Source organism: Triplophysa dalaica, chromosome 13 (genome assembly GCF_015846415.1).
Source record: "Triplophysa dalaica isolate WHDGS20190420 chromosome 13, ASM1584641v1, whole genome shotgun sequence".
In the NCBI taxonomy this organism is placed as follows: Eukaryota; Metazoa; Chordata; class Actinopteri; order Cypriniformes; family Nemacheilidae; genus Triplophysa; species Triplophysa dalaica.
This window is the reverse complement of record NC_079554.1, coordinates 18,642,755-18,668,226: the sequence shown is the minus strand read 5'-3', so window position 1 is coordinate 18,668,226 and position 25,472 is coordinate 18,642,755. Positions and strand designations below refer to the sequence as shown.

At 35.5% G+C, this 25,472-nt stretch overlaps 1 protein-coding gene across 1 annotated transcript; it reads right to left on the bottom strand.

Moving 5' to 3' along the window:
• Positions 1 to 1,597: 1,597 nt before the first annotated feature.
• On the bottom strand, positions 1,598 to 23,940 carry LOC130433968 (probable serine/threonine-protein kinase kinX). Its single transcript, XM_056763777.1, has 28 exons — positions 23,817 to 23,940; positions 23,329 to 23,355; positions 20,924 to 20,982; positions 20,330 to 20,860; positions 19,622 to 20,279; positions 18,182 to 18,280; positions 16,272 to 16,340; positions 14,221 to 14,316; positions 13,054 to 13,080; positions 12,022 to 12,066; positions 11,874 to 11,918; positions 11,681 to 11,725; positions 11,545 to 11,607; positions 11,373 to 11,429; positions 11,218 to 11,265; positions 10,947 to 10,997; positions 10,817 to 10,861; positions 10,664 to 10,711; positions 10,456 to 10,494; positions 10,341 to 10,376; positions 10,222 to 10,269; positions 9,885 to 9,938; positions 8,616 to 8,654; positions 8,016 to 8,075; positions 7,308 to 7,352; positions 6,509 to 6,529; positions 5,002 to 5,046; positions 1,598 to 4,081 (listed from the first exon to the last, which is right to left on the bottom strand). The coding sequence occupies exons 1-28, from the start codon at positions 23,938 to 23,940 to the stop codon at positions 3,912 to 3,914; spliced, it is 2,694 nt and encodes an 897-aa protein (XP_056619755.1). The 3' UTR covers positions 1,598 to 3,911.
• Positions 23,941 to 25,472: the final 1,532 nt, after the last annotated feature.

The following is a 25,472-nucleotide window of genomic DNA, read 5'->3' as shown; positions in this document are numbered from 1 at the left end:
GACAGCAGTTTCCGTATTGTAGTGTTTGCCCTTGTCTAAGCTGGGTTATTTTAAATGGAGAACATCCACAGATCCTGCCCCGAGGAACCTTCACTGATGCGGAGACTACTTGCTTTTATAGACCAGCAGGATGATGTTGGAATTCAACTAGTTGTTGAATCAATGTTACTGACTGAAAATTATATTTTGTATTTATATGGTTTATATTGTCATTGCTTAACAGAAAGCATGACTGACCAACGTTTGCCCACATACCATCTAAAATTCATATCAGCAAAACCTATTGGTGTCAACAAGCTTATGTCATTTGACTTGCATTTTATTTCTATTTTGTCTGTGACCTCAACAGAACAGACCCGTGACTCATTTTGCGTTGCAGCTCACCAGTAAAGATATATAAAATCACACTTTTTTCAGTTTTATTCATACAGCATTAGCGCTGTACAGAGCACTATGAAGTCCTCAGTCTGGCCCAGATATCTTCTGCTCAGTTGACATGACCTGCTTGGGCTGCTCAGCATCACATTGCTCAAACAGACGGGGGACTAGAATCCAGAAGCTTGGCTTAGAGATCGTGCGTTTTTTTATAGCAAGGCAACCATAGAGAATTTGGCTTAAAATAGAGGACTCCTTTTATGTTGCACTCCACAGATGTGGGTATGAACAGGGGATGCCCGAGGGAATTACAGCAGCAAAATCAGAATTTATTCATCAGCTTCCATTTTTGGTTCTTTAATGAGTGGATAAGATTCAATTAAAAGTATGAATGGCCCTGGTAAAACAGCCAGACTACATAATCTCATAAGAGAGCAGATAATGTTCAAAATTGATGCTGAAGAGGCTAGTTTTGAAGTAGTATGTTTATAGTTATAGTGTGAAGCTGGAATGAAAAGAACAGTTCTGCCAAACATGAAAAATCTGTCTTTATTTACTCATCATGAAGTCATTGCAAATCTGTTCAGATTTCTAAATTTCTTTGTTCTGATGAACACAGAGATATTTTGAAGAATGCTTCCTGGACACCCTTGAGTAGTCAACATTTCTTTGTAAATTTCTTTGTTCTGTTGGACACAAAAGAAGATATTTTGAAGAATAAAGGAAAGCAAATAGTTTGGGGCACTTTTGACTTCCGTTGTCATTTTACCTACTCTGGTAGTCAATGGTGGCCAAGAACTGTTTAGTTTCAAACATTCTTCCAAATACCTTTCTCTGTGTTCATTAGAACAAAGACATTTATACAGATTTGGAACAACTCGATGGAACGATGACATAATTTTTTGCCGTAATCTGTCCCTTTAAGATAAAAAGGATTTGAAATCAATGCGCATGTCATATTTTGATATATAGGGAATACTAGGCTTTACCTCAGATGAAAGATGCAGTGTTGTTTAATATTTATTTATTTGCTAAATGTTTTGTACGATGATGAAATAAAGATAACAGCAATGTCATATTGATCAGTTATGTAGACAAAGAATGCCTAATTTTCTCAGAATTCAGCTCAACGTGCAGTTCCATGTCAGAGTAATCTAAAATTATGAACAAGGTGAGCTCATTGTCATTTTGTAGAAAAGTCAAACTTTTGGATGACAAGACAGGAGATTTGTACGCTTTTTATTTGATTTATAATTACTTCAGCACATTAATCCAGACACACTGCTTGCCTGTACAGATTTTTTGCATGAAAAAACCTTTAGAAACATTTGCATAAAGCAATTCATTTATTGTACCAGAATTCTGCCCACTTCCAGATAAATCCAACAAGACGTGAGTGGAAGAAATAATGACAGATTTGACTGGTTTAACTGACAGCTCTTATTCAACATACATTAGAACAATTGGCAGAATTTGACACTTGGAACACAGATGCCTCAAACTGCGAATCAAATTCAAAAAGATCAGTGAGCACATCAGAAACCCGAGATGTCACATACTAACATACCAAGGGGGTCATGCAAATACCAATCACATTCAAAACTGTAGAAACAGAAAATAATTCAAGTGTACAACCTCCGAAAATAACGTTTTAGCATTATACATGTGGACTTTGTAAATCGGTGGAGCTCTACTTTTAATAGCAAACTTTGCACTTAAACAAGCTAAGATCTTCTGTGTAAACATACTGTAAGCTGTCTCTCAATACTGTAAGACCGTATTAATTATAAGATAAAGACATTGTTAGACAATATGTCTTTTTGAAGCGTCGTCATGTTGTTCGTCAGTATAGGAATAGCCAGCGTAACAGAAGTCATTCTCTCTGCATGCTGCATATACTGTAACTTCAAAGAGAAAATATTTCTGTGGCCTACTTCCCTGCTCAAAGTCAGAAAGATTTAACTGTCTCACTGTGTCCCGGTTTAAAGAGAAACAGCCTCTGGTGCAAACACGTTAGTCTTTCTACGACCACATGTACAGCAGCACTGTAAACGGCTGTCTGTTCACTCATTCCTGTTATTTTGTCCACTGAAGTGGATGACGAGAATACATTCAACGTCAAATTTTAGTCTATTGATTGCAGTTAGACTTAAACTGGTAGAGAAAATGTACTTTTTTTGTCATTTGTCATATTTGCATAACAGAGCAAAATGTAGCATAAACACAAGACTGTACGCGTGTTACTTTTGCATCTGAGAATATAGAAAACGGTAACATAGATAACCATCTTCAAAAGCACTGTTGGTCATAGTGAAATCAAATATTAAACTACTGTTTATAGTAGAGCCTTACATTATAAGATGGCTTTGTGGATAATTGGGAAAATATTAGAATTTTGGACATTTATACTGCATAAGACAAATATACCGTGATTGCTTTGAAAACAATTTTACCATTAAATTCACAAACATTTCAAATAAATGAAGCCCCAGTTATTTAATTAAAGAGATGCAGAGCTCTCAGTCAAGTAAAATGATAGGTATTCATTCTTCCGATGATGTATGCAATAATTTCTCAAAGGGGTACTTCACCCAAAAATGAAAATTCTTTCATCATTTGCTCAGGAAAAAAATACAATTAAAGGTACCCTAGAACTATTTGCTTTAGATTCTTTAAAAAAATAACAAAAAAATATACTATAATTTTTCCTATAATGGTAGTCAATGATGTCCCAGAAATGTCAGTTGCTAACGTTTTTCTGAAAAAACGTCTGTGTTAATCAGAACAAAGAAATGTTTACATATTTGGAACAACTTGAGGGCGAGTAAATGATGACAGATTTTCAATTTTGGGTTCAAAGTATTCCTGTAATGTCTCCATTAATTCTATAAACAGAATTCGGGATCGGTCTAAATGCCGTCCTTGCATACAAATGCAGACACTGACAGAACTCAGACATACTACACATAATCGTATTATCAATGAGTCAAAGGAAATGGCCTACGCCAAGAGATAAAGCTCTTAGTGATTGTGTGTTGCTAGATTTCTTTTTTCCTAAAGACATCATGTACTGTCATAGAAAAATAAATAAACACTTCATTTTTTAACCTGTTCGAAATGTGTTCGCTGCTTAGTGCTCTTACTGTACAATAAGAAAAACAGCAGATTCTTCCCTGCAACAAATGTAAACAGATGATTTAAGATCTCAAATAAATAAACAACAAAATCTGACAGACATTTGTGACAATAATTGAAAATGTACATTATAGTTGATATACTTGCATTTTCCTTGATGCATATTTGTCAAAATCATGAAACCGTGATAAGCCACTTAATAAAGAAGTGAGAATTTCGATTGAATGATTATAGAGACCTCCAGTCACAGACAGATGAAGACCGGATGGACCTCTAACAATTAAAGTCTAAACTCTCTGTGATTCAGATGGAAAGCTCTCAGCAGCACTTTGTTTGTACAGCAGTTTATTAGCAGGTTGCACCTGGCACGGCTGAACAGAACCCATGGACGCAGGGTCCGGTTACTGTCCGGCTCCGCGGGCCTTCTGCTGCAGTAACGCTGCCCTCTGCTCCATCATGGCTCTCATCACACTGGGATTAATCGCTGGACTCATGGCGGAGGACATGGGCCGCAGTGGATATTGGCTGGATTTTGAACTCATTAAAACACACTGGAAGTACGGAATCTTGCCTGTAAAACAAAAAATGAGTTCTCATTCCTGACGTCAGATGCAATGTAAAAAGAATTAAGAGACCACTCCAAAATTCTATCAGGTTTTTTTAATTAAGTCTTTCTAGATATGTATTTAAGTAAATTTTTCATTTGTCTTTCATTTTGTGAACTTTGCAAATTCCAAATAAAAATATTGTTGCATTTATTTGCAGAGATTTAAGTAGGGACAAACAAGTTAAAATAACCAAAAAAGATGCGATGTCTGCTGATCTTGAACAAGTTCACATTCACGTTTAAACACTGCAATACTAATTTTTACATGTATTTAAGTGTTAATAAAATCTGATGGATCAATCTGTTTTTTTTTGCTTTTGAACATCTTTGCATGCACTGTAAAAAAACATAATATGAATGTAATTTTTTTTACAGATTTTTTTACGCTCATTTTTTAAATCCAAAACAACAAATTACAGGAAAAAAATGCAAACGTACAAAAACAAGAAGCAGGAAAAACTTAATTTTACAAAAAAAGTTCTTCACCCAAGCTACTGTAAAGGTTCAGTTTTCACAGTATTATTTTTACAGTTGATTTTTTAAATACCTTTAAAAAACGTCAAATTCAAGAAAAGACCGCTAATTTACAAGATAGACTAGGAAATCTTGTATTTTTAAGAACATTTAGGTTACTGGATATTTCTACCGCCCCAGCTTTCAGAAAAAAAATGTATGTGATTTTTTGACTGCTCAGTCTTTCACATTGCGGTTGGGTGACATGGGTGTTCTTGAGGTTTGCTTATGTTATAATTCAACAAAAACAGTACTAAAATTCCCACAATACGTGCAGAAATGCATAAACTAGAGTGGTTTCCATTTTTTCTGTACGTAATGTCCAATGCCTTGTTACAGTAAGTGTGGTACAGAACTACTGTAATGCTTACCTGGCTTTTTACCTTCTGTTACATTTTCTTCAGCTTTTGGATCTTCTATTTTATGATGAAGAGAAAGAGAGAAAGATAAATTACAGTAGAAAATCACTATAATACATTTAGGAAAGAGTCAAGCAAGCTGTGCATGAGTTTGATCACAATCCCATAGGAAGGGCAGATCATATTTGAGAGATACACATGTGAAAAGATGATAAGCATTTTTATGGAAAAGTGTCAAATGCTCAGGGTGAACTGTGTCAATGGATGACTGTCTCCAAATGTAAGAAAAGTTAAAATTTGCAGATTGATTTAGAAAAATTTCAATAATTTGCAGCAATTATATTTCTCTGAACATGATTTGACATCTGTAAATAATTGCGTTTGTGATTAAGCTGTTTTTGATTTGAAGCATGAATTTAACTGAGCACTTGACCCAACACAGGTCACCTGACACAGCTTAGATTTTAGAGGAAAGATTTTACATGCAACAGACCTCAATATCTGCATAACTTCTAAGAGAAAAAGGCTTTGAATTTAAAAGCAATTGTGACCTTGAATGGAAACAAACTGCATGAGAAAAAATGTTAAGATGAAGTCATTTAAACCATGAAATCTTGTTTTTCACATTCCATTAAATACAATTTGTTAACTAAGGCAGTAGGAATTACATTTCTGAGAAAAAAAATGTATATCATGAGGTGGTATTAAAATCAGACTAACACAGTTACCAAATGACAAACACAAGAGCTGACTGTGGGAAAATGGGTGAATTGAGATAAACTGAGGTGATGTTATTTATCACAAACTTCATCGCACAGGTGTTCACATGCAATCATAGTGATCTCATGAACACAACTATACTGATGGAAGTTATGAAAATGCACATGAATTTGGTCTCTTACAAGGAACTCATGCAAAGAAAATATTCTTTAGGTTACATTAGAAGAGGGCCAGCCAGACAGCGGTGTTATGGTATTAATAGCTGTTTTTAATTAGCATTTTTACTAATGCTATTTAAAACTACTTGAATCCCTCTGTTGACATTGGAACCATACAGTAACCTTGAATAGTAACAATGTAGTTCAATTCTTTCCAGTGGCTTAGTTATTGAAATGGTGATGTTAATTCATCAAGGTGATGTGGAATTGTACCTCAGGGTCGCCTGGTTATTTTTGAAGCTCTCCCAGATTCTACAACGGGCAGGTATGTTTGATCACCAAGAATGCTTATCACCGCTTTTGTAAATACAAAATGTAAACTCTTCACACAAACGCATGCATTTCATTTTTGCTTTTGATCATTGAATGATTAGGTGCAGCGCTATTATGCGGCACACATTCTGAATTTAAATGGATAGTTCACCTAAAAATGTAATATTTATCCTGAAATATGTGTAATTTGGACAAAAGACAGAATTTTCAGTCTTGGGTGAAGTATTTATTTAAAACTCAACAAGCATGAGGAAGCATCACACCACACAGTTAAATAAATGTGAATGTTAATATATATTTAAACATACTTGCTGGAGTCTGTTCCTCGGCTAGAAATTTCAAAAAAGAATTACGGTTAACAAAGATTACACATGGGGTAACATGCAGTTCTAAAGTTCTACATTTTATTGTCAGTTATGTATGTAGAGCTAGCTACAGCCAAAACTCATGAGTACTGTAGCATAAAAGTTAGTTCACAGAAAACTAGAAATATAAAGTTTTCAAAATTAACTTTTATTACGGTATATTGTATAAACACTAATTTAATTCTATTGCATTTTAATTCTAGTGCGAAAATGGTTTGAAAAATCTCTTAATATCAAGTTTGACAATGCTTTATCAAATCTGAATATTATGATTTGACTATAAAAATGTAAATAAATACAAATAAACATTATGAACAGAAACTGTAAATGACAATTTTTACGAATCTGAACATATTCAACCAGTAACTATAGAATATACATCCATACTGTACATATATACACATATAGAAACACTATAGAAATATTATTTCTATAATGATCTATAATGTTTCTGGACTGCTATTTCTTTAGGAATTGAATTAATTCCAATACAGGTTGGTTTTAGCTACTTGTTAAGTCACACATTATTGTAATTTATTGAATCTTTTGCACAATCATAGATTTATATTTTGCGTGAATTTATTGCAGTGCATTCTGGGATTGCATATTCTGCAAAGTAACACGTAATGCTGTCAACCTTCTGAAACCGTTTCCACATTAGGAGCACATTTATATTGACATAAAAGCTGCCTAAGTAGACAACTCGATAGATTTTGACACAGAGACACGGGCTGCTTCATACCTTGGGTTTCTTCAGTGGTTTTCTCTTCAGCTGGTACAGGTGTTTCTGTAGGTGAAGCAGAAAATAGCTTGTCATGTCATCTATGGTCTTTTCGATCTGTAATGCTTTAACGTTCACACGGCATTGAATGTGACACCTTAGTAATTGAATTCCAATGGAGCATGCAAAGTTATTTAATGAAGTTTGAAATCAACTTCTATTCTTTACGTGTCAGAAGCGCACGCTCAGTTACGTAACTACAAAGCCACGGAGCAGTGCATAAAAGGTGCTCTTCTGTCAAACTAGTCACAGCTGTAAGTTTAACAGAGAAATTCTGTCATGACTTCATCTGAAGTTGTATTACTTGACAGATCCAATTTTCTCCTGCCAACTGAATTTATTTTCCTGCTTGAAAAATACACTTATACTTATACTATATAGATGTTAATGTTATATAAGACAACGTGTAGATGTCCACAACGCATGAGATAAATTATTATAATAGTATTTTGTGTACGACTATCAAAAGCAGGATTTCACGCTGTGAGCTGCCAAGAATAAAACTCTATAGAAACTTGCATGGATGTGGGTCTATGCTTGTTAGCTCTAGAGATCAAAGGCTTTTTTGGGGTTATTTTTTCTCGTTGTGACTTCAGAGTGTTCAGTGATGGAAAAAAATGCCTTTCAGGATTTTTGTAACAGAGCTTTAAAATAGTCAGTGAAACCTACCCACAACTGGTGTTTTAATGGCTTGCTTGGTTTTGGGTATTGACTCGGCCTTCTTCTTGACTAGTAATCAAAGACATACAAGAATTCATTACTGGCACTGCACAGTATATACACTGAAAAATGTTTTGACATAAATCCATTATTTAATAACAAAATTATGTTTATGTCCATTTGCAGTAACTTCCCAAGTTCATCGCAATCATTTCTATCCTCTTTACTTTTTTTAAGAATGAAGGCAATTTGCATGTTTGTCGATGACTGTCAACAAGAAGAGCTGGTTCTCGGAGTATTTGACATGTAGTTGTAACAGGACGCCAATAAACTAAAGCATGCAAATACCATATACTGATTTCCCGTCGACGAGACACTTTGCACTCAATAATGATGTCTATTAGCTAAAAATGTGCCGATTTTTCACTCATGATGGATGAAGATTCAGATATGTTTATTTGATTATCACTGATTGAAAAGCAACCGCACAACTTTTCACAGCAACCCTGTGTTTTGATTATTCATGTACATACTTTAATAAATAAATAAAGTTAATGCATTATTTTACAGATTTGAATGAACCCTTTTATTAAGCGTGACTTAACTTACCCTCTACAGCCGGCTTTACTTCCTTCACAGCTCTCTCTTCTTTACATGTCAATAAAAAAGTATATAATTAGTTTGTATTATGAAATAACATTAATATTTAATATGGTATTAAAACCACAGATGGCGTGTGTAACACTCCCCCCTGTTGGCCAACATTTGTATAGTCCTGCCCCAAATTCATGCTATTGGTTGAGCTGGTCAGATGCTCAAACAAATAGATGGATGTTTTGGTGGCAAAGTTTTACGCTTTTCAGTATAAAAATGACTTTTACGGTTGTCTCTGCGTATTAAGTCAAATCTTTTTTAATTCAAAAACATAATAATTAAAACTCAGAAAATCAGCAAATGACTTCTTTGAATGAATCTTTTTTTGCTGTAGTCTTTTCATTGTGCCTACACAAATAAAGGTGCTTCAGGATACCACAGAAGAACCATTTTTGTCAAAATGGTTCCATAGAAGAACCTTTAACATCTGAAGACCCTTTCCGTTTCATAAAAGGTTCTTTGTGGCAAAGACAGCTTCTTCAGATTATAAAAAGGTTAGATAAAGATGGTTCTTTAAGAACGTTTCTTTGTGGAACCAAAGATGGTTCTTCTATGGCATTGCTGTGAAGAACCTTTCAAGCACCTTTACTTTTAAGAGTGTAAACAAACAAAACAGTTTCGGACACAATTTTCATCTAATATTTAGAACCATGACTTCATGAAGTAAAAGTAAATCTCAGGCGGAGAAATACATTAAAACAATATACATAATATATATAATAATATATTTTGTACATGTCTATATTTCTTAACAATATTTCAGAAGCTGTTGGTGGATGATTAAGAACCAGAAGCAGTGGAATGTAGAAGTGAACCAAGGGATAAAACCAGTAACAGAGATCATTACATTATTCCCAGGTGTTGACTTTCACAAAAGCAGCCGGGCAGAACATTTAGTAACATTTTGTGGCATTGCCACCGGGCACCTGCGGGGGACTACTCTAAAGAGCAGAGGAAAATATCATCCAGTGTGATATTTATAGGTTTTGTCGCTTCTCCTCTCGAAACACAAGGTTAAGACAAAGTTGAACCTATTTCGAGATGACCTGCAAAATGGATCACGAAATGATAATGTGCGAATTCAGACTGTGGGTTTTTCACGCTCATCTGAAAAGGCCACATTGGAAAATTACCAGGCTGTCATCATTATTTCATGAAATTTGACAACGTTCTTCCACAACAACCAAGAGTTTTTTATGTGAACTACAGGTTGTGTTAACTTACCCTTTTGTTTGGTTGTTGTTACTTTTGTTGCCTTTGTTTTTGTTGCTGCTGGCTCTGGAAGCACAAATATATATATTCCTTATATTTGTTATTTCTAAGTGTTACATAACAGTGCAAAGACAAGGAATGATAAACATGCATTTATCAATGCTCTCTTACAACTCTTTTAAGCATCCTTATAAATTCATTTTCAAATTGCTGACTTGGCTTCGGGCGTCCGTAAAACAAAAACGTACGACACAAACATTTGTTGACAACATATACATGAACATATGTATAAAAGCATTTACTGTGTGTTGAATAACGAGAGAAATAATATTAATTTAAGTGACATTACCTTTCTTCACAGGTGTAGGTTTTGTTTTTTCTCTAATGATCACCTTCTCTGTAAAAACAAAATGATAAATATTATTTGTCATTATTATATTTCTAAATAAGATCCCGAATCATAATTACCTGTCCTTTTAGCCTTCTGTTGTCCAGCTGTTGGCTCTGAGTCATAAAAAGCTTTATTTAGTATCAAAATAGATCTTGAACCATCATTTTTTTCTAAAATCATTACCTTTCTTACCAGGTGAAGGTTTTACTTTGTCTTTGGTAACCGTGGTCTCTAAAACAAAATACATACATGAGAAAACAAATACACATTCATAAAATTATAAGAAATATTGCTATTATAAGAACAAATAATGTATACATCACACTTTAACCATTGATCAAAGCCTAACATGATTCATGGCATTTTAACATTGATATGATCATCCTAAATTTGCTCTCACCCTTCTTTGCAGGACTTATTTTGGCTTTTTCTTTTGGTGCAGCCGGTTCTGAAATTTGAAGTGAAAGATTTAAACTCTCTTTAGCTCTGTTTATGTATCTAATAAAACACACGGCAGGCTTTCTACCTCACTTACTCAAGACTCGAACCGTACCTTTCTTTTTTGTTTCTTTAGGCTTTGTCTTTGCAGCTTCAGGTTCTAAAAGAAAAAAAAGTCATTTATTTTCAAATGAAAATTGCAAACCGTCAAGCGCAGCATTCTATGTAACACATTTTAATATCACCTTTCAATATAGTAGGAGCTTGATGGATTGTCAAAACAGGAACTTCGGATTCTGAAAAACAGGACATTCGGTTCATTGTAGTGTTGTAAGGAATTTATGTTGTATGAAATTTAAACTTGTCGCACAATTTGAAGATTTGTCTAAGCATGCAATGTTAAGTCTGATTAAATATTTGGGACACATCATTTCACAAGCGTTAGTATTGAGCTCGGTCACTTAGTGGCGAGAGTTAATGATCTTGGACATTAAAATTTAAAATGGTTTTAAATACCTGGAAGAGCCGATGGTGGTAATGGACTACTTGTAACTATATGATGCACTGTAAGATAAACGATGCATTGGTTTTAAAGTATATTTCATAGTATAAGAGGATGCATTTTTAAAGTACATGAAGTTTTAATAGAATGAAGCAGCTACATTACTCACCATACCAGCCAGGGGGCGCTGGACAGTACACAGGTGTTGGTCGGCACATGGGAACTGCTTTATGGGGGTTGTGGACACAAGTTCAGTCTTTTAGTAGATTGACTCTAGATTGTTTCGAACTGCTACTGTCTTTTCACATTATGTAAACTGTGATAATACGAATTACACTCACGGTCTTGCATGGGCACAGGTGCGGCCGACATGTCTACATCCTTTGAGACTCTGGGCGCAGTTACTAGGAGAAAGAAATCAGTTTAAAAGGGATTTCAAATTGTGTTGACTTTGAATATACATATATGGTGACTTACCTTTTTTTCTGGGTATCTTTACAGCCATTGTCTTCGCTCTTGGTGCTGTGGATCAGAAAGCAAATTTTGCGTTAACCTCATTCAATATCAACGGCTATTAGAAAAAGTCACTTGAGAAACGCCTTTCAGGTGATGGAGATCAAAATACAGGCATTTATGATGCAGAATTATGAAATATATAAATATATTTTACCTTTCCTTGCTTTCTCGAGTCTTGTTCTGACTGGAGATTCTTTTTCTGATATACAAATGTTAGTAAATAGGTGTTTAAAAACAACAATACATTTATTTTGGTGTATACATTTTTTTGTAATAAGTAAACAACATTAACATTAAAGCACCTTTTCTCTGTTTCAGCAAAGGCTCCCTTCTCTTGACCTCAGGTTCTGAAAGAAAAACATCTTAAAATATAGATCAGAACGTTTTTAATATATCATGGTTGCAACAATGAAGATGAAAATGATTATTGTCTATTCTATAAGGTGAGTAACCAAACTGCACCCAAAAAAGGAGCTGTTAGCTGGAAATATGTATTACTCTAATATAAGAATTGATATAAAAATGTAACATAAAATATTATTTACACTATTTAATTTATAAAAGAGAGTATAAAGCAGATTTTGATTCCTTGAAATGTCCCATAATGCTATTGGCAAGTAATACATACTGTAAACTATGTTTTCTGACCAGCCCTGTTTTGATAACCTGCAATAACATTTATGTATGTTCAAAAAAATACTTCATCAACACACTTTTCTAACAATTACTTATTACTGCTGAAATATTCTATATGTTTGTTGAGTAAAGCAAGCATTTTGCATTTGAAACAGACAGTTGCCTGAAGCTAAATGAGCTTTGATCAAACAAAACAATCCATCACATACTCTTGTGCTCATGTGTGACTCTTTCAGCTGTAAAACGAAAAACAATCAGACATGAATCAGTCAAAACTGATGTTTAAACAGTTAATCTTTAAGGTGTCTAAATTATTGAAAGGCCTCCATTAAAACGATTAGTAAAAATCATTCATAATATTCATTAAACATGTCTTGAAATATGTGCTTGGAACCAGCAGGGGACACTATTGTGTTTGTTACAATTGAGAAAAACAAACGCATCTTTTTTTGTCCTCTTTTCACGGATTGTTGGCGTGTCTATATGATTTAATTCGTCAAAAATGCAGTTTAGTAATGTTAAACCACTGTGTAATAGAGGTCCCACCCCAGGTGGCGATAGTCAGACTGTCTGCAGTGACAAATTAAGCAAACTCAAAAGGGGTTAACACACAAAAGGAAAACATACTTCTCAAATATTTTATGCAGATACATTTAGCATAAGGAAAATGGATTTCAAAATGAATAAAAGTCGAGTACCTCTTTTCTTCACTTTCTGAGGTTCAGCTGGAAGAAAAATGGGAGAGGAGTTTAGTGTTATATAACCTGTACTCCACAAGATGGCGACGCTGAGTTGACACAAAGTTGCCTGTTTTCAACCAGACGTGTCTTTCACACGCAGAAAACATACATGCAATAATCAAACATTTCTTGGTTAGGAAACGTTTTGGCAAAAAAAAAAAAAACGTACGCAGTCTGCGTTAGTTAATCATAAATTAAAACATATTCTGTACAAAAAAAAAGTAATTGTGTAAACAAATGCTACACGCGTTGCCTTGGTAACGCACGAGATCGAGCGGCCTCTGAGCGCATTCATTGGCACGATTCAACACGATTAGACAACCGAAAATTCTGAGCCGAGAACAGTTTGTAATCGTGCCGTGTCGAACCAGGCTCACGTTGAAACATAGGCTAACTATAACGGTTTCAGACTGTGCTTGAAACGGTTCGTCTCGATGGTGGAAAAGCGGTGCCACCGAGCAAGGCTTCTCCAGGTGGATTGTGGGATTGAAAGCAACGCAGGATATGCTCGCTGCTAACAGCGCACAGCGATCGGCCAAAACGGTAAGACTATTTCATTCCTCCCCCCCAAAAACAATGCGTGCATGCGTGTCAGAGCATTTAAAGATTTTTCTAAATGGCAACAGTATGACGCGGAGTCACGCTTGGCATGCATTTTAGTTGCGTTGGACTTCATACGGTGCTGCGCAGACAGCTCAGCGTGTGACGTCACAGTACCGCCAGAGCGATTCGCGAGCAATTAACTTAGTATGTTTTGGGAAAAATTGTCTGTATTTGCATGTAGACGAGTATTTTAAACGAAATATGGATACTGTTACAGTTCACAATAGTTGATCAATAGCGTCTGATCAATAGCATCTGATCAATAGTATCTGATCAATAGTATCTGATCAACAGTTGAGTTTTTATTGAGTAAGATAGGCCTACCTCTTGTTTAGTTGCATGAAAAGCTGATGATAACTGTTGAACAGAATGTAGGCCTACAATGAATCTGTGTAGATCTGGTATTCATGGAACAGACAGGTGAGTCGTAGCCGCTGTGAGTTGCTGGACAATCATAGAAATATGCCCATGCTTTTTAAATCAACATGCATGATATTGACCTTGCAAGTCAATATCAAATACCTTTTTCTTCCTTTGATTTAATGTCTGTGGCTTTTTGTGGCTGTTGTCGTATTTCCGAATGCATACAAGGACAGACGAAGGGCTCTTTTTGTTCTTCTAAATACAAACAAATGCAAAATATGAAGTGCCATACTTACTACTGGATTCATACCACTCTTTCTTCAATTTTAGCAAACATTCGCGATATGTGGCCTTGTGCTAGGACTGGGAATTATTTACTTGTTATTATGACAGGATATGTTAACTGAATTTTATCCACTTATACTGTATTTGCAAAAAATTAAACAAGATGTAAATGCTAAATTTGAAGGTCTGTTACACTGTAGTGCAATGAGCGGTTTCTTAGATTATCTTTATTTTATTCAACAGAGCACGATCAGGATCATATTCACTACTAAACATAGATGTAAATACTCTTGTACAGTACAGTAATTGTCTTGTACAGCTTAAAACATTGATGTCATTATCTTTAAAACACATAATTAGCTCATTACATCAAAGGGCGATTCCAGTTTTTGCGTCCATAAATCAAAATGTTATTAGTAAAAATTAATTTTTAAAGTGGTGGCAGTAAATCACAGGATACGAATATGACACCTTCATTATACATTTGGATTACAAAAAAGTGTCTGAATTAATGTGGCAGTTTTGATTTAATATCAGCGAAGATTGAAGATTAATTAGAAAAAACAATGAAGCGATCGAAAATAAAAACTGTGACATTGAAGCAAAGGCATAACACTGAAATATATGAGGATCCTGTCTGGGACTCTGAGATGATTTTTTGAATAAGAATTTTAAGAATTTTTTTGAATAATAATTCATTAAATCATTGTATAATTGAAAAGTCAAGAACAGTTTTTATGCTCACTGTAAATTAAAGGGTGGTATTCAAAGTGCCTTAAACCGAAAATGCTAATGCCATTTTTGATGTCAGTCAACCTTGAAGCAGAGTGCATGATCTGTGTTATTAAAACAGCATGCTTTCTTTATTTTGTCCTTTTGTTTTTTCACTGACCTTTGGTGCTGGAGTTTATTAGCTAGTAAAACACATTTACATTCGTCTGATTAATATCAGCAGGGCAGTCGGAAAAATGTTGAACTGCTATGAAATAAGATAATATCCATATGACTTTGATTTACCATTGAAATTTGTATTAGATTTGGTTGAAATTGTTTTTTAAATGACACTGGGAATTTTTTACATGTAATATACAGACTCTTTTGCATGAGGAATTTAAGCACTGTACCGTCTCAGTAAAGTATTGTAGTTTGACAAAGATTACAATGATATAGCGTACATCATGTAGAGAATTATTTGTCACCCATTCTTGTCATTTTTAAAACCTGCCTTTGTCAATAGATATTGCCTGTTTTTCCAAAAGTATTACTTATAGTAATATTTTCTAAAATATATTTCTATTTCAAGATGGAAAGATTTTGCATTAGAAGTTATAGCTGTACAAGTAACAGAAAGTTATTCAAATCGTGTGTTTTTTTCTACCTTTGCTTAAACATATGTAGTATCAATGCTGGAAACTCATATTTTTTTAACCAGATTTTCATTTATAATCGTTTGATCTTCAGTTTGAGCGGCACATTTCAGATTATTTAGTAAACCTGTCACAATGTAATGCAGGCAATAAAAACATCTCCTCATTTTAGAATAAAAATAATGAAATACGGTTAAAATCTACAAGCCAGTTTCTGAACAAAACATTAGGAATTTGGATTTTTTTAACATGCAAAGGCACTGAAAACTATTTAATAAATAACGCTCAGAGATTATTAAAAAACTGAAATATAACAAAACCATTTTCCATTATAAGCGGACCAAAGTGAAAGAAAAAAAAGATGTGTCTTTTGACATTTTTACGTAAAGATGTCCACCCCGCTCCCTTGACATAAGCCAATAAATAACAGTTAACCACTATAAAGTGTGCACTTAATAAACAGTGAAATATCACTGCCATGTTTTTTCACATTCATCTGTTCTTATGTTCCTTTATGTATTGTAGAGAAATGCACTTGGAGTGTAATTGCAACCTGACCTTCCTTGTCTTCTGTTGTTTTCACAGGTCTCTCAGCCTCCTCTTCTGGCTTCAGTTCCTCATCTACCGCTGTTTTAACCAACAAAACAAAACAAGGTGAGATTTATAGCCTAGATAGAAATTGCAAACAAAAGACACAAACATGAAGCTACACACACACACACACTCACACATTCCCCCCAATGCGAACTTTGATGTTTAGATCCTTTTTGTACTTTGTTTGTGCTTTCAGAGGAGTTTGTTCAACCCCATGGGTCAAAATGGATCTCTTCAAGTCGCACATTTTTGCTCTCTCCCGTCCCAGCAGGTTTCCTTTTCTCAGCAGGGATTTATGCTGTTGCATGAAACATGTCTAATGATGTTCCTGATAGAAGAATGACAGAATAGCTGCTGCTTGCCCGCGGCAGGGCCGACTTTTTCATTTTTCATGCTCGTTCGCTGCAGTCGATGGATCCGGGTGCTGTTATTGGTGTAATTTTCTGAGCAAATCATTCGAAAGAACAATGTAGTGAAGTAAAAAAGATGCGAGTTAACCTCATAAAAAACAGGTCAGCTTGTTGTTTTAAACCATTATGCCTTTCTGTGAAACACAAAAGGAGACCATTTCGGCACAGTAAGAATGAATGAGACATTTCCTTTGTGTTACACAGAAAAGCCACTTACATGGGTTTGAAACAACAGTAAATGCACCCAACGGCGTGGTTCATGTTCATTCTTGATTCATAGTGGTTGGTACAGTGTTTTGTGTGGTTTCTAAGGTGTTGCTAGGCACTTGCTTATCTGAATTGTCACAAGAAATGTTCCAGATGTTGGTTCCTCTTTATCAAATACGCTTCAGGAACTCACTTTTTTACTTGTTGTTGTGTTTTTTCATATGCAGTTATTGTCCTGGCAGCTTTCAAAATTGACATATCAAAGTTTGTGCATCTCATCTCATTTTGAATTTGTCATACGCTGATTCAGCTTGGTATTTGTAGTAGAGTAGGCGGGGCGAGACCGTGGTTCGAGTCCGGTGAGTAATTGTGAATTAGCGCCAGCTGTGCGCACACCGGCCTCGAATCACGTAGGAGATGGGAGCATATAAAAGGAACGAGCGACCGGACCGTCGAAGAGAGAGGACCGTGCCCGAACTTATGTTAAGGTTATATTTATGTTCTTGTGTTTTGTATTTATGTTTTGTTCGCCGGCGGTCGTCCGTGAGGGGCCGCCGGCTGTTATATTACTTTATTAAATGTTTAAATGTTTGCCGGTTCCCGCCTCCTTCCTTCCATTTATTGAGATGTGTTACAGTATTATATTTCCATCTTGCCCTACACACATCGAATTATCCCCAAACTCCTCTGTGGCTTTAATCTACAACTAGAAGAACCTTTGGCACTCGGGAATTGAAAAATAACTTGAAATGGTTGTGATCTAACAGATCTAATCTCACTGATGGAAACTCTATAACAAACAGAGATCCTTGTGGTTATAAGAATAGTTTAAATTTTACCCTCCGACAATGGCAGATCTAGATTGTGTCATAAATGCCGAAACAGCACTTGTTTGGAAATTGAAGTAGTTCTTCTTAAAGTTGATCTATAGGGTGGGTGTTTGTTGGTCCTGTTTCATTGAAGTAAATTGCCAAATATGGTGTCTGAACAGCACAGCCCTGTGCAGACACATCTAGCAAGTAGATAAAAACCAGCATATTTCTGATGTTATGGACTAGATGGCAAATGAACCATGTGAAAGTCTTTGGAGATCAAAGATTGAGGCCTAGGGCTCTTCCCAACCCTTACACACACACACACACACATGCCATCTTCACACGTTTAATAACTTTGTGTGAACTCATAAATGTGATAATTTGCTCATTCTGATCCTTATCTGCTTTACATGCTTCATAATGGCAAAGCTGGGTTTGTTACCTTTAGGGGCCAGTTCCGGTTCAGGTGCTTTTTCTTTGTCCTCTTCCTTGGCACCCTCTTCTCTTTCTACAGTTTCCTCTTCCTTTTCCGTTTTTAAATCTTTTAAAGAACACATTTATGGATGAAAAGATCAAACATTGAATAGTAAGTCCGTACATCCTTTCTAAACATTAACATTAAATTATGTAGTTAAATTGATGTACAGTTTTTAAGATGATATTTTTCTTAATTCATTAGCAATATCGGATGTGGGATAAAATATAGAATGGGTTGGTTTAGCTTGGTGAACTTTTAGCAAAATCAGATGAACTAAATGACTAAATTAGTCAAGCTGGGCTAAGCTTAGTAAAAAGCATCTTAAACGCAATTGATTTGATTATGAATAAAGGCCGTTTTTCTCACTGCTGAATAATTAAAATTTGTATATTTACGCTAAAATGTAATTATGTTATAGCTTTAATTATATTCCAAAGGAGCTGAGGGCAGAATGAATAAATAAAAAAGAACATAGACATACTTCCATGCTATACTAGAACTAGGGTGACAACTTTTTACAGCCGCGTAAAGACGTTTTCTTGTGCATCTTCGGTTTATTCAGTTTTTTGTGTTTTCCTTGATCATCTGGACCTTGGTTGCCCTTGAGTGACCTCTTAGGAGACGACTGCTCAGTGACAGCTGACATGAAAGAAGTCTGTTATGGGTTCAAACAGTTTTGACAGTGACACAACAGCTGCTACTGTTTGATCTGCCCAGAATGATTTAGACTTCAATCACTAACTCAAATTTCTTCTCTTTTATGATAAACCCCTTCCAACGATATGGATGAAAGATGGAGTAAACATTTGCTCTTTTGTTGTTTCTGAATGTACCTATAGATCTAGGTTTTAAAAGATATCAAATGATTTAAAAGGGATTGTTCACCCCAAAATGGAAATTCTGTCATCAGTTACTCACACTCCTGTCATTTCAAACCTGTATGACTTTCTTTTTTTTGTGGAACAGAAAAGAAGATGTTTTGAAGAATGTTGGTAACTAAACTACAGCAGTATTCGCTTCTATTGTGTGGAAACAAAAGTCAGACGCAAGTCAGTGGGTACCACCATTGGTTATTCTTCAAAATATCTTCTTTTGTGTTCTGCAGAAGAAAGTCAAACAGGTTTGAAATGACAAGAGCGTGAGTAAATGATTACAGAATTTTCATTTTAGTTGAGATATCACTTTAAAAATCATAAAAACCAAGGTAAGAGCAGTGCTTTCTTATGGGTATCAGACTGGGCAGTATGTTCAGTTTTGTAATGTTATATTACCGATCGATATAAGGAGAATAATTATAGACTACTGGCTGTTGTATTATACCATAGAATGATATTTTGACCACTTCACTGAAACTTTTAGACACAAGATTTATATCTGTGTCAACTGTCCAAATAATCCGGGTACCTGTCTCAGGCGAATAGTCGTCATCTTCATCGGCCACCACTGATGTCTCATCTTCATCTGGTTTGGAACTAACTACAGGCGCTGTTACCATAATGCCATCATCATCATCGTCCTCCCTATCTATTTCTATTTCTCCTTCCACTTTTAACTCCTCCTGCTCTTTCTTATCTGCATCATCACCAGCTAGTTCATCATCATCATCTTTTGGTTCAACATCAGTCTCATCTGTGAGACCGACTTCTGCACCGTCGTCACCCTGATCATCAGAGTCAGCTTTGCCACGGTCAACGTCAGCTGGTATCTTATCGTCATGGTGATCGGCAGTTATATCAGCAGCATCTTGTGAGTCAGCTATAGCATCTACCACATCTACGTTTGTTAGTATTGCTTTACCTCCATCAGCTTTAAGATCTATAGATTCCTCACCGGTTTCTTGTGCTTCAACATCAGTGACTATAGCATCAGCATCGAGCACAATACCGATATCATCACTGTCAACGGCATCAAACTCTTTATCCTCAGTTTGGTCATCTGTTTGGTCAGTGTCTTCATCGTCTGTAATAGGAGCCTGGTCTGTAAACTCTTGCTCTTTTGGTTGTCCATCATCAAGCTTGTCTACTTTTTCTTCTGTGTCTAATTTGTCCTGAACATCTGTGTCCTTAGAGACATCGGTGCTTTCTTCAGTTTTCTCCTCTGTATCAGCAGGACTTCTTTGTCTTCGTCTTCGTCATCTTCATCTTCTTCCCCAGCTGCTAATGCTTCTGTAACTACTTCTTTGACATCTTTAGGGGCTGAAACATCAGCTTCAATAGGTGTTTCGTCATCGTCGTCTTCTTTAGTGCCATCTTCTTCTTTGCTTTCTTCATCTTCCTTATCTTCGTCATCAGTGTCTATTGATTCATCAGCATCAGCAGTTGTCGTAGAAACCTTCTCATCAGCATCAAATGCAACAGGTTCTTCTGGAGCCGCAGCCTCTTCTTCTTCCTCCTCATCTTCCTTTGCTTTTACAAAGTCTGCTGTTGCCTCTTTTTCCTCCTCTTCTTCATCTTCCTTTTCTTCAGCAACCTCAGCAGATTCCTCCTCTTCCAGACCCTCCTCCTGGTCCTCTTCTTCCTCGTCCTCCTCCACATCTTCTGCATCCTCAGCAGATTCCTCCTCTCCCTCTTCCTCTTCCTTATCCTCTTCCAGACCCTCCTCCTCATTCTCTTCTTCCTCATCGCCCTCCTCCTCTTCTTCCTCCTCTTCTTCAACTCCTTCCTCCTCCTCCTCCTCATCAGTCTCCTCCTCTTCATGAATATCCACCTCCTCTTCCTCATCCTCCTCTTCCTCCACTATGATCTTTTTGGCTCGTATTTCTGCAACTATATCAGAGTTTTAGTGTTAGCACACTGCAAGTATAAATGGAAGTTAAGAGTATATGTCTCAACTGTATGTGAGGCTCTAACCAAGAATACAGCCCAACAGGATTTGATAGTTGCTAAAATATATTTGACCAGTTGTGAATTTGCACAAATATAAAGGTACATTTTATGACCATTTATAGTAATTTATAATAATAATATAAAGTATATATTTAACTTAAAATGATTGTCACATAATGCAGAGAACAGATAAGTTAATGTACATGTACTCACAATTTGAATGACTTTCTATAAACATGGTAACCTGTGCAAATTGTTATAAAATACATAGTCTGGCACTTTCAGTGCATGATGAATGAATCTGAAATTTTCTGTGATATCATTATGGACTCCATTGAGGCACATAATGCAAAACCGTCACACACTGGCCGTTCTATGAGGTCCTTCATGCTTCGTGCAATGGGATACATTTAGATTCACAACTGTTTTTTAACAGCCTCTCATATTAAAACACTGTTATAAATCATAAACAAAACTAACAGTATACTCAATGGTAGTATCCCTTCAGCATGCTTTTAGATAACTGTATAACATTCAAACTTTGTGTCTCACTGTTTATCAAATAATTTGAGTTGTTGCACAAAAGAGCGCTGCATACCACTTTATAGTTTGATGTGACCTTGTTGGTATGTTTCATCGATTTTCATGATTATTTTTGTGAGACTTAAAAACTGTCTCAAAGCAAATGTGCATCTTTTGTGACATTTATGTGTTTTAGCTTCAAGGCCATGGTAAGTAAGACATGGAGTTCAAATTAAAAATACAATGTATATATTCAGTTTATGTTTATGTAATTATTCAAATGTAAATATTCAAATAAATCACTTTTTAACTGGATAAATCAATACATTATTTTACTTGGTTTATTTCTGTTTAGTACAGTTTATTAGATCAATAAAACAATTAATTTTAAAGCGTTTTAATTTTTAAGTAATTGTTTTATTGTTGTTAAATGAATGAATTAAATAAACCATTTGAACGTATTTGTGTTTTAAAATGTACTCAAACAGAAAAATACAAATTAAAAAATGTTTTAACTTTATAATTTTTTTTAAATGTATTGTTGTACTTAACTACATTTAAAATATTTTAAATGGTTTAAATAGAACGATAAAAAAATGAATTTTATAATATTTTTAAAAGGAACAAGAAAACCCCCAAAGAATAACTAAGTGTTATTTTTATGTAAATATTTGTTTTTTAAATAAATATGGATTATTTGTTGTTCAATTGTTATTTAACTACATTTAAAACATGAATAAAAGAAACAATAAAAAAAACATGTTTAAAAATGTAGGTAATACAAAAATGAAACTATAATATTTTTTTAAATTTAAATGTTTTTATTTTATTTTAAATATTTTTATTTTTCAATTTAACTACATTTTTAAACATGACTAAAATATACATTATAGACATAAAAATATGTCGATACATTTTCCATTAAAAACATGTTTTTTTTACGCTTGAATTCCCCAATTAATAAATTGATTCATCATTATATTTTTAGATGGCACTCTTGGTCCTCTATGCCATGTATGTGCTATAGTGTACTATTTATGGGGCTAGTGCACTTTTATTTCACCGGGTCTTTGAGACATTCACCCTTTAAAAGAGAAGTTCACGTCATCTAAATCATTGAGCCACTGCTGGTTGTGCAGCATCCTTATAGTATGATAATTACAGTTCAGCATCCTCCTGCTGTGACACTTCCTATATGTGTTAGGAATACACAGCTAATTTCCCCGTCTCCCATGTGTCTCTGTGTCAGAAATTATGAACTGTACCTTTAAAGTAAAACGGGGGCATTCCAATTTGTGAGGATGGCAGAGTAGCCTTCAGTGTTAATATGATAAATGAAAAAAAAAATACATGTCATGTCAAATGCAGAGTTTATTATGGATAGGCGCTGTTATGTTTTATCCACAAACCTTTGCATTGGCTTAAACTGGTAATGTTTTTTCAATGCATGTACGGTAGAGATGATTTAATGATCATCTCACGAAGACGTTAATGGACATGCTTTTGGCAACACTCTTTAGCACGGGGAGCATAATTGGAGTTTAAAAACAAAGGGAAACGTTTACAAATGGATCCGAATGTAAAAATGCCATTAAAGACAGCATAATGCCCATTGTTCATAAAATCCTGTAATGCTTGCCCTCCTAATGCAACTGTAATATAAATATGTTAATTACAGGCTCATGCAAACTGTTATCTGTTATACTGATGTCTTATTTATTTTCAAGGGAACGCAATCCCATCATGCACTTCCAATACACAAACCTTTCTTCCTCGGTGGCAGAAATTCTCCTAGGAGACAATCACAGGACACAAGATTTTACTCAAGCAAGAAAATGGGATTGCGCAACTAATTAAGTTAGCTGCAAGTTATGTTAAAGATGGGGTAACACATGCAATTGCTGTAAATCTCGTATTAATCTTAAGTACCTTTACAGTAATATTCCATACAACGTTATCTTTGAAGATTATTTAGTTTCATCAAATTTATAAAAGAGAGATACAATTATTTCCCGATAAAGACGAGTTGCTGGAGGGTGGCAGGGGGGACGGCAGTACAGCACAAGCACACAATACATCATCGCATTATCCCTTTCGTGTTGTTTACATTATGCACGTACGCGCCGATTGCCAACAAAAGACATTTGACTCAGTTTGACTTACCGCGTGCTATTCATGTCCGGCATCTCTTAGCGCTGGGACCGCGCCATCTATCTGTTTCAAACGATCTCCAAATCCAGCGTTTTACCCACCGCACCGAAATGCAGTGAGCAAACAAACGGCTAAACTTCCGTCAGCCGAGTGAAGCGCGCTCACTCTCACGCTGGCTGGTCGAGGCGTGGGCGTAGTCGTTCTCTCACGCAAGCGTGTAGGCATGCTCTTTCGCTCGGTGGATGATGCGTGGGCCTGCTTTTTCGGGAGAGTGGCCAATAAAAGTAATAACAGGGATCCATACTTATAAAAAGAATTCTGAAGCTAGTTGGAGTGCTGGGAGAAGTGCATCGAGCACAGAAATACTACCTCATACGTTCAACTCGTATTTTAACAAGTTGACCATGTTAAGCAAGAAAAGCCAGCACGTTAGAAGTGTAAAGAATGCATGAAATCGCATGTTACCCCATCTAGTACATTTACATACAGTATATAAATGGTTTTATATTTGAACAGTTCATTTGCAAATACAGATAAATCGTTTTTTTACACTGTTGAAACGTCTTTACTGTAATTAGTTTTTGAGCTATTAATATTGAATATCAAATTCAGTGACACTTTTGCAAAAACAGTTTTTTACTGTCGGGCAAATTATTCCACCGCCCATCATTTCCAAGGGCACTAACAGCTGCTTTTACAATATTTTTTCTCTAATGCTTCATCAGTTAACGTTTGAAGGTCTCGCAGACCTAATGTGAGAAACGTTTAGTGAGGAGATTTGCATATTTATTTAGTGCAGCTGTAATATATCAACTTTCTAAATGTCTGTATGAATATCATTATTTGTGCCAAATACCACTTGACATGGTGCGTTGTTCAGTTTAACTGGAGAATAAGTGCTGCTTCAAACAATCACAAGGAATTGTGTGAGATGAAGCTCAAGTAGGGTATTAGTTAAACTAATTTGTTCTGTTTAGTTAAAGGCAGGGTGTCCAATTTCTCATAGCCGTTGTTAATCAAATCACCAAAAACAAACACACCACTACCCCCATCTTTCGCTTTCGTCAGCGCTCGGCTAATGTCCGTCCTGTGAACTGTGCACCTTACTGCTGATTGGCTACAAGGTTGTTTTGCTACTCAGCCCCAATCAGTTGTCTAAAACGTAATTCGGAAATCGATTACCCCGCCTTTAAGTCATAACTTTTAGATAGGGAACAGTTCACCCAAAAATTATAGCTTGCGTCTTCATTTACTCACCCTCAAGTTGTTCCAAATCTGTTTTGATGAACACAGAAAATATTTTTGGGAGAATGCTTTCAACCAAACGGTTCTTGGACACCATTGACTACCATAGGAAAAATTGCTTTATAAATGTATTGTTCTGTTGTACACAGAAGATATTTTGAAGAATGTAAAGCAAACTAGCAAACTAGGTCTAGAACTGTTTGGTTACATGCATCCTTCCAAATAACTTTCTCTGAGACATGTTGACAGATTTTTTATTTTTGGGTGAACTGAGTACAACTTTGCTGAATGCTATTCTGTCTTATGTTGACGTGACACAGTCAACGTAATGTTGTAAATACTCTAGCAACATAACATGGGTGGCAAACGTTTCTTCGTATATTCAGTGAAGAGAACAGGTATTGTATTCACATCTGATGTACACACTGTTGAAATAAAGGAGCACAGAGTTTGATACTAACCTTTTTTCCTCACCGAATGAAGTTCAACTAAATGGGTGCGGGAGGAAGGAA

Coding starts and splice junctions, on each gene's coding strand:
- LOC130433968 (XM_056763777.1), bottom strand. CDS start 23,940: ATGCCTACACGCTTGCGTGAGAGAACGACTACGCCCACGCCTCGACCA. Junction 20,280..20,329: donor ACGAAGACGAAGACAAAGAA/GTCCTGCTGATA, acceptor GATGTCTCTAAG/GACACAGATGTTCAGGACAA. Junction 11,919..12,021: donor TTTGCTGAAACAGAGAAAAG/GTGCTTTAATGT, acceptor TTTGTATATCAG/AAAAAGAATCTCCAGTCAGA.